The following is a 10132-nucleotide window of genomic DNA, read 5'->3' on the forward strand; positions in this document are numbered from 1 at the left end:
TGATGGGCCCAGAGCAGGGGGGATCTGATTCCCCTCAATCCATAAGCCCCAATTCTGAGCTGACCTGGTACCAACCTCACAAGCTCAGCACAAACCACTTTGCAAAGGAGTGATCATTCCCATTTTACAGTTGGGAAAACTAACTCTGGAACACTTGTGAAATTTCCACATCCCACAAGGGATTCAGCCAGATTTGGACCGTGCACCTTGAACACCTTCCCAAGAATGTCAAGGCAGGAAACCTAGGCTGAGGGGTGTGCGGGGAGGTCCTCAATCACACGCCGGCTCAGGGAGGGTGGGAGCCACAAGCCCACACCAGGGCCCACACCTTTTGTTCCGCACAGGGCTCAAACTGGCAGCCTACAGACAGGTTCCATTTCACATATCATTTGAAAAATCGTTTAATTCATCACCAACATTTATTCTTTTTAATAGGACACTTCACCCGCTTTGTCGAAAAAATCTGGTACCCTGGCCCAGCATTCCTGTGTCCACAGCTGGCTAGAACTGTCCCCCTACCTGGGGCCATGCCCTCCTGCAGACCACAGTGCTGCTGGGGCCCTACAGTGGGCGTCTGTGTTTGAGGCCCTGAGCAATGCCCACCAAACAGAGGCTTACCCAGTTGGAGGGTGTTATCTCCAACCCCTGAGCACCCCAAAACCTCCAAGTTCTTCAGAAATAAGAACTTGTCTCTCTGCCATCCCAACTGGGGAGACAAGGGCCTGGAAGAGGGAATGTCAATCCACTTTTATTGGATGAAACCCTGCAGTGTATAACTGTTTTAAATAACTCATGCCCTGCCCCACCCAGTGCCCGGTGGGCTCAGACGATCATCTCCAGCTGCCGGGCATACTCGATGACCTGTTTGGCCAGTTCTGTGGAGGGAATGGTGGTGTCTTCCGGCTTCTGCTGCTGGCTGGCAAAACTGTAGTAGTTGCTGGGGCCCAGGACCCACCCTCGCTGCAGGAAAGGAGGGATCAGAGATGGGTAGGGTGATCACAAAGGCTCCGTCCCCACCCTATGGAGCCAGCACTTGCCCACATGTCCTATACTGTCTTTTCTCACCAACCCTACTCTACCCCAACTCTCGACAAGTAACTTCACCTCTGTGCCTCAGTTTCTCTGTGTTGACACTGGGACCCTAATCACACACCTCTCTGGGTCGACTGTGAGGATTTGGTGAATCAACACCTTTAAAGCATGGAGGATAGTGTTTGGCCTGAGTGACAGTTTCAGCTGTCACCATCACTCAAATTCAATTTCACCTTTTTTTTTTTTTCTCAGACGGAGTCTCGCTCTGTCGCCCAGGCTGCAGTGCAATGGTGTGATCTTGGCTCACTGCAACCTCTGCCTCCTGGGTTCAAGCAATTCTCCTGCCTAAGCCAAGTAGCTGGGATTACAGGCATCCGCCACCACATCCAGCTAATTTTTTTGTATTTTTTAGTAGAGATGAGGTTTCACCATGTTGACCAGGCTGGTCTCGAGCTCCTGACCTCAGGTGATCCTCACACCTCAGCCTCCCAGAGTGAGCCTCGGTGGGGAGATCCACCTCAGTGTGCGTGAGCCACTGCACCCACCCAATTTCACCTTCCATAGCCTGGTCCCGGCCCTCCTATTGCAACACCAAGCATTGCTCGTGCTCAAACGCCTGAGACCAAATGAAGCAAAGTCCTGCAGAAAAAGCTGCCACCTCTAAGAAATTTTGATAAAGACAGCAGCCAACATGCGTGCAGCGCCCACCTCTAGCTGGTGCCAGCGCTAAGCTCATCCTATGTATCTAGCCCCATTCTGTGGATAGAGAAACTGAGGCTCAGAGAGCTTTGGCAGCTTGCCTAGAGTCATGCACTTAAACCTGAGCAGTCTTGTTCCAGTGTCCCTCTAAGCCACCCCACACTGTTGTTAGTGATTTCACCCCTTGGTCCCACGGCCCCTTGCCCTGTACCCCAGCCACCTTCTTGGCGTAGTCGGTCATCTTTTTGGGTGTGTTGAAGAAGAGGATCCGGGTGGCCTCAGTGAAAAGGATTTTCTCGTAGGCCTTCTCGATGCACCCAGCGATCTCATCCCTGGGGGAAGATGAGAAGCTCCTCATTACTGAGCATCGACAACCGCCCAGGACCTGTTCCCCCACATCTGACACATGTCAGCTCTGACCCTGGAGTTCAGCACTGATGGCAGGAATGGGAGGGGCCCTGTTTTATTCATCAAGGCTCAGAGCGGGAGAAACTTGACCAGACTCACAAAGCAAGCAAGGGCCACAGGAGATCCCCACTGAACTCTCCGACTCCTGGGCCCACACTCTGAATCTCACTGCCAGCCACATGATTTCAGCTCTGAAACCCAGCTTGGGATTCACATGAGGGCACCTCTTCTCATAACACCCATCACCAGGGTGCTGCACCCCGCTTCATAGATCCTAAGGGGTTCCTTGTACCCATCAAGAGGCACCATGAACACCACCAAAGTAGAAAAAGAGCAAGGAATTCAGTCGCTATAGTGGGGGAGGGGGTTAGCTCTGGGGAAAAGCCAGTGACAGGGAGGGGTGCCTCGGACATCACTTAGGCCACGTGGTGGGTAATGGTAGTGGCCACCACTCCTCACTCAAATGCCTCTGGGCTCACCTTTGCCACCTAAGGCACAGAAACTCATTCTGATCTGGTGCTCTGCCCTAGTGAACCAGCTCGGCCACCACCTCGACACCCTTTTACTCCTCAAGGGATTTGTATGTCACATCCACCTGCCCGTGGGATGTCACTTGTGCACACAGCAACCCAAGGGGCTGCTGGGATTTGGTCAACCCATTCTAGAGAAGGGGAAACTGAAGGGTCCACAGTTTCAGTGGCCGGTGAAGTCTCTTGACTCACTGGATGGGTGTCTAGGACGGAAGATGGGCTAAGACAGGCCACACAGTCCCTGCCTGCTGAGCCAAACCCATGCTCAGGTTTGACACACGTGGCCACACGTGTCAACAGCCAAGGGCGGTGAGATGAGAGCTGTTATCCACAATCCCACAACCAGGCCCAATTCACTGAAAAGGAGAGCTGAGGTGCAAGGAGGATAAGAAACACACCTAGCCTGCCCAGACAACCCGTGGCTGGAATGAGATTCAGACTCAAAGCTGTCTGGCTCAAGCCCAAGTTCTTTCCAAAGTCCACAGGGCCCAGGCCCCCCACACACCTGATGGTGTCCAGCAGGATGTCAATGAAGAAGGTGTAGCTCTCGGCGGGGATGTTACCCTTGGCCAGGAACACTTTATTGTAGCTGCCCTCCATCAGGTACTGCCGAGACCGGGAAAGGGGAAGGAGAAGAGAATGAACAGGAGGCCGCAAAGGGCCCTACCTGTGTGGGCCTCATCATACTCCTAGTGCCCCTGTAATCCCTACCCTGCCACAACACCCTTTGCCACACAGCCACGCCCCTTCCCTGGGTACCCCCTCTTCCAGAAAGCCTTGCTGGTTTATGCACAGACACACACACACACACACACACACACACAGACTCTCTCTCTCTGCCCCCAACCCTCTTCCTCCCTCCGTCCCTCTCCCCAAGCCTGCTCTGGGCTGGCATCTCATTATCTCATCTACTGTCCAATTATCCATCTATTCTCCAGGAGGGAGACAGGGCTGGCTCCACCTCAGGCTCATCCCTGTACACCTTTGTATGAACTGTGCTGCCTGCCCTACCTGCTCTCTCTCCAATCCTCTCCCTACTGACCAAATCCTCCCATAAAATGTCAGCTCCAGGAACAACTTCCCAACCCTAGGTCCTAAGGCCTTGCCCTGGCCCTGCTCCCTTTGTTCCAAAAACACCGCCTTCTTGGCTGTCCCTCGAACACAGCAGACATGGTGCTGCCTCAAGACACTTGGATTGGCTGGTCCCTCTGCCTGGCTGTCCACAGGGTTCAGTTCCTCGCTCTTTTCTTTTTTCTTTTTGAGATAGAGTCTTGCTCTGTTGCCCAGGCTGGAGTGCAGTGGCACAATCTTGGCTCACTGCAACCTCTGCCTCCCAGGTTCAAGCGATTCTCCTGTCTCAGCCTCCCAAGTAGCTGGGATTATGGGCACCAACCACCGCACCCGGCTAATTTTTATATTTTTATAGAGATGAGGTTTCACCATGTTGGCCATGCTGGTTTCGAACTCCTGACCTCAGATGATCTACCCGCCTCAGCCTCCCAACGTGCTGGGATTACAGGCATGAGCCACTGTGCATGTTCATCCTTTTCTTTAAAAAATTTGTTTTTATTTATTTATTTTCTAAATAGAGACAGAATCTCACTGTCACCCAGGCTAGAATACAGTGGTGTGATCATAGCACACTGCAGTCTTGAACTCCTGGGCTCAAGCTGTCCTCCTGCCTCAGCCTCCCAAAGTGCTGGGATTACAGGCATGAGCCAGTTCCTCACCCTCTTCAAGTCTTTCTCCAATTTCACCTTTTCAGTAAGGCCTTCTGACTCCCCCAGATAAATGTTACCCCGTCCCTGCCTCTCCACCCTCCTTCCTGCCTTTTCTCCACAGTACTCAGCATCTGACAGACTGCGCAGGCCACTCACTCTTCGGGCTATCTGCTTCTGCACCCCAATGTCATCACCACAAGATCACGAATTTCACCTGCTTGGCTCACTGCACAGTCTGACAACCTCCCACAGTGCCTGGCACACAGCTGGGACTCGGTATTTGTTGGACAAACAAGAGGATGGGTCCATGGGTGGAAAGATGGTGAACCCTGGCCACTCCCTCAGGAAAGCCCTCCTGAGGCCACCCCTGCACCACCCACTTTGGCCAGGTCCTCCCCCGCCCCTTGCCGTCTCACTTGCTCCAGGGACACAGGGTGCTTGATGTAGACATTGGTCTGGATGTCCCTGGCAGGCAGCCGCTCCAACTCCGTGTGGAACTCAGCCACCCGGTTCTGGGACAGCAGGAAGAGGAGGTTGAGGCCCAAGAGCTGGTGCATATAGGCTGACTCGGGGAGCTGCTCCCTGTGGACGTGGGGTGGGGAAGCAGGGTAAGGAGGATTTAGAGGCCTAGCAAGCCCTCTACTCCACGTTCCAGGAATTCTCACGACTGCCCCATGCACGTCCCTGAAGAGGTATCAGGTCCCAGATTTTCATGAGGAAACTGTGGCCCAGAGATGCATGAATGAGTCACTTACAAGTCATATTGATCCAAGTGAGTGACCTCACTTCCGTGAAATGACAACCTCAGTTTCCCAAAGTATAAACTGGGTATCACCACAGTATCCTTTTATTTATTTATTTTTGAGAAGGAGTCTCTCTCTGTTGCCCAGACTGGAGTGCAATGGTGCGTTCTTGGCTCACTGCAACCTCTGCTTGCCGGGTTCAAGCGATTCTCCTGACTCAACCTCCCAAGTAGCTGGGACTACAAGCACATGCCACCATGCCTGGCTAATTTTTGGTATTTTTAGTAGAGATGGGGTTTCACCATGCTGGCCAGGCTGGTCTCGAACTCCTGACCTCGTGATCCACCCACCTCGGCCCCCCAAAGTGCTGGGATTACAGTGTGAGCCACCACACCCGGCCCTTTTATTTGTTCCCAATTCCAAGACAGGGTCTCGCTCTGTCACTCAGGCTCACTGCAGCCTCAACTTCCCATGCTCAAGCCATCCTCCCACCTCAGACTCCAAAGTAGCTGGGACTACAAGTGCACACCATCATGTCCAGCTAATTTTTTTGTATTTTTTGTAGAGACAGGATTTCGCCATGTTGGCCAGGCAGGTCTGGAACTCCTGGACTCAAGCGATCCTCGTCTCAGCCTCCCAAAGTGCTGGGGTTTCAGGCATGTGCCATCAAGCCTGGCCTCAGTATCCATTTTGTAGAGATGGGTTGAATGAACAAGAGTTAAGTGAACTAAATGGTTCAACCCAGCTAAGGTGATTAGAACAATACCTGGCCCAAATAAACACAAAGTGTTAGCTATAATTACATTAAGAGTTACTGGCCAGGCGCGGTGGCTCACGCCTATAATCCCAGCACTTTGGGAGGCTGAGGCGGGTGGATCACCTGAGGTCAGGAGTTCAAGATCAGCCTGGCCAACCTGGCAAAAACCCCATCTCTACTAAAAATACAAAAATTAGCTGGGCGTGGTGGCGGGCACCTGTAATCCCAGCTACTCAGGAGGCTGAGGCAGGAGAATCACTTGAACGTGGGAGGTGGAGGTTGCAGTGAGCCAAGATCACACTGTTGCACTCTAGCCTGGGTGACAGAGTGAGACTCCTATCTCAAAAAAAAAAAAAAAAAAAAAAAGTTACTGGCCAGGCATGGTGGCTCACGCCTGTAATCCCAGCACTTTGAGAGGCTGAGGCAGGTGGATTGCCTGAGGTCAGGAGTTCGAGACCAGCCTGACCAACATGGAGAAACCCCATCTCTACTAAAAATACAAAAATTAGCCAGGTGTGGTGGTGCATGACTGTAATCCCAGCTACTCGGGAGACTGAGGCAGGAGAATCACTTGAACCTGGGAGGCGGAGGTTGTGGTGAGCCGAGATCACACCATTGCACTCCAGCCTGGGCAACAAGAGTGAAACTCCATCTCAAAAAAAAAAAAAAAAAAAGAGTTATTGGAGTCAGGTGCAATGACTCAACACTTGTAATCCCAACAATCTGGGAGCCTAAGGCAGGAGGATCACTTGTGGCCAGGAGTTCAAGACCAGCCTGGACAACAAAGTGAGACCCCCCCCATCTCTACAAAAAATTAAAAGAGCCAGGAGTGGTGGTGTGCACTCGTAGCCCTAGCTACTTGAGAGGCTAAGGCAGGAGCATCGCTTGAGCCCAGGAGGTCAAGGCTGTGGTGAGCCATAACTGCACCATTGCACTCCAGCCTGGGCAACAGAGCAAAATCCTGTCTCCAAAAATAAATAAATAAAAGAACCACCACTCCCTACTTTAACGGGGAAAGTGAGAGAGGTAAAGTCATTTGCCCAAGACCTCATAATCAGGAAGCGGCTGGACATTTCAAAGCCAGGTTCATCTGACGTCAAATTCCCAATCATTAATCTGTGCAGGTATCATTCAGTTTTACATTCAACACATATCCAGTGAGTCCCTGTTCTGGGCCTGGCCCTGTGGTAGGCAGTGCAAGGGACACAGCAGTAACTGAGACAGTTCCAGGCTCTGCCTTTAGAAAGCTCACAGTCCAGTGAGAGAAAGGGCTGGGACGGGCAGGCACAGGCAGAGGGGTCGGAGCTGGGACCGGACTGGAAGCCACAGGAAAGAACTTGGTCTTGTGCCTGAGGACCATGAAGAGCCATGCAGGTTCTGAGCAGGGTGTAGACAGTGTCAAATTTTAGTGTTACATGATCCTGCTGGCTGCCACGGGGGTTTGAGTCAGAGGGGCAAGGCTGGGGCCAGGACAAGTGAAAGGTGATGGCAGCCCCACTAGGCAGAGGGGGTGCAGTGTGGGAATGGGTAGGGGGAGACTGACTAGAGACCTACAAGCCTGGATCACACAAGCCAAGTCTCAGGACCTCCAAGCCAACTCCTGACCCTAGTTCTGAGGACAGAACTAAGCCAGGAGGAGTTCCCAGATGAAGAAAGAGGACCCAAGTGGCCAGAGCTCCAGAGATAAAGGAGCTGCCATGCAACCACCCCCCAGTTGGGGGCAGGACCCATTCTCACTTGTAATCAAAGTAGTAGCATTTGAGCTGGGCCATGTAGCGCTCGAAGGAGGGGATGTCCTTGCGCAGGATGCTCCATTGGGCCCCGATCTCCAGTATGTCACCTGTGGGTGACAGAGTGAGCTCTCAGGAGGTGACTGTGGTCTCTTCCCCAACCACCACTGCTACCATTCCTGCCATAACCCCCTGATCATCACCCCGCACTAACCCCAGTGACACTCACGGGCCAGAATGAGCTGCTGTTTGGTCAGCTTGGTCCCTGTGGTTGGCAAGAAGTTGAGCTCCAGAAGAACTAGCTGATGGGGAGGGGAGGGAGGGAAGAAAGAAAAGATGGGAATTCAAACACAGATGACTTACCTGCTCTACGCTTTGTTCCTCCCACCTGGAAAATGGGGCTAACCATCATCCTGACTCATGAAGAGTCCTTTTTCATAAAGCACTCAGAACAGGGCCTGAGCACACAACACATGCCCATTTAGGATTACATCACATTACAATTATTAATAGCCCCACTGGGGAAACAAGGAGGGACACTCAGTGCCTGACCCAGTGGAATTACACGGCGGGGGGGACACCAGCACATTCCATTCGTGGCTGATCTTCCCCACCATCTACTGCGGAAGGGGTAGATGGGCTATCCCCAAAATCTGTATCTGGGAGGGGGAGGTCCAAATCTCCCCACACAGCTCAGCCCATACATCTTTCCTCAGCAGACTCAGCAGCTTGTTCCAAGCCACTGGATTTATACTCCCTCCCAACACATACTTGGTCTCAAGCACTCTGAGCCCTGTATTCTTGTTCTCTACTTGTAAGAATATTTTTTCTAGGTTCAGTCCTGCCTTCACAACTAGGCTGCCCCCTCTCCCCACAGATGCGAACCTAAGCCCCAGATCTCTCAGATCCTAACCCAGCCTGGTCTTAACCACACACCCTCTACACAGTCCACCTTTTCAGCCTCATTCTTTTATCATTCTGGGCAGTCCTCATTTCCCACTTGGTCTTGCCTGGACTCCACCATCAGGAAAAAAAAGAACCCCAGTCCTGCCACTCCGACCAGTTAAGCCTCCAAGCACCAAAACTCTAACCCCTCACTCATTCTGCCATCCCGAGTCCCACCACGCCCGCGTTGGTCCATTCCAGTCATCTCTCACTTAAAAAAAAAAAAAAAAAATTGTAGAGACAAGAGTCTCGCTTTGTTGCTCAAGCTGATCTTGAACTCCTGGGCTTAAGTGATGCTCCCCCGCCTCGGCCTCCCAAAGTGCTGCGATTACAGGCGTGAAGCACCACGCCTTGTCCTCTCTCGCTTCTTGACCCCCTCCGGGCCGCCACTTTGGCTGCTCCAAATCTTTCGCCCCGTTGGATCCCCCCGCCCGCCTCAGTCTCGCTGGCACCGAGGTGTATTCCGCGGCCCGGGACTTGGTTGGGTCCAGACACCTCGTAGCGCCCCCCACGCCCGCCAACACTCGGTTTCCTGGGCCTGCCAACCTTACCTTCAGCCGGCCCAGCTCTTCCCCGCATTTGCTAAGATTGGGGCTTTTACGGTTCCACTCGCCCTTGAGTTGCTCGTACATGCCGGTCGCGGCCTGCAGGACAGCGCCCGAGGTAGCCGCGGGCCCCGAGCTGGAGAAGCCTGCCGCCCCGTTCACCGCCGCGGCCGCCATCTTGCGTGATGCGGCAAGCCGACCGCCCAATTTACGGCAACGCCGCCTACAGACGCTCGCCCGGCGGAAGTGGGGCCGAGAGGTGGAGCCCAAGGCCCGGGGCGGGGCTACAACCTGCCTCCGCCCGCCACGGGTAGCCCGCCGTCGCTCTCGAGGTGGCGCCCTCGGAGCCCTGCCCTTAATGAACATGTCAGTTGGAGCTCCGCCTCTGTCGTCGCTCAAGATGGTGACCGGAAGTCGGCTTTTGCCCTAACTGAAAATGACAGCTGTCTCAACGCCGCCCCCCCTCCCCACCGACCTCACGGTTCCAGTAATGAACATGGCTGCCCTGGCTTCAGTCTGAGTGTTCGGGACGCTGCGTAGCTGTCCTGAAGGTTCCGCCTTCGGGGCAGCGTCTGCAGCCAAAAGGTGGCGATGTCGTGCCATTTGGAGAGCTGTGTTATACTCACAGACAGACAGGCTGGGTAACCTTCCAACGGACTAATAGCTAGGATGTGTACCTGGGGATCCCTCTCCAGTCTCTTTTTCAATGCATCCTTCCACAACTTTTTCCCAAGCTTATATGAACGAACTAGTTACAAAACTCATCCAGCTCTATGGCTTTAAATATCATATGTAAATGAAGGATTCAAAAAAAAATTTTTTTTGAGACGGAATTTAGCTGTTGCTGCCCAGGCTGGAGTGCAATGGAGCGATCTTGGCTCACTGCATCCTCCGCCTCCTGGGTTCAAGTGATTCTCCTGCCCCAGCCTCCCAAGTAGCTGGGATTACAGGCAGGTGCCACCACATACGGTTAATTTTCGTGTTTTTAGTAGAGACCGGGTTTCACCATATTGGTCAGGCTG

The 10132-nt window shown here is 53.1% G+C and overlaps 1 protein-coding gene across 1 annotated transcript; it reads right to left on the reverse strand.

Moving 5' to 3' along the window:
• Positions 1-385: 385 nt before the first annotated feature.
• On the reverse strand, positions 386-9536 carry PSMD8 (proteasome 26S subunit, non-ATPase 8). The gene is made up of 7 exons (XM_023229266.1): positions 9117-9536; positions 7850-7922; positions 7628-7730; positions 4807-4972; positions 3175-3275; positions 1952-2063; positions 386-960 (listed from the first exon to the last, which is right to left on the reverse strand). The coding sequence occupies exons 1-7, from the start codon at positions 9474-9476 to the stop codon at positions 823-825; spliced, it is 1053 nt and encodes a 350-aa protein (XP_023085034.1). The 5' UTR covers positions 9477-9536; the 3' UTR covers positions 386-822.
• Between the last annotated feature and the right edge of the window lie 596 nt (positions 9537-10132).

This window comes from Piliocolobus tephrosceles, chromosome 21 (assembly GCF_002776525.5).
Source record: "Piliocolobus tephrosceles isolate RC106 chromosome 21, ASM277652v3, whole genome shotgun sequence".
NCBI classification, from domain to species: domain Eukaryota; kingdom Metazoa; phylum Chordata; class Mammalia; order Primates; family Cercopithecidae; genus Piliocolobus; species Piliocolobus tephrosceles.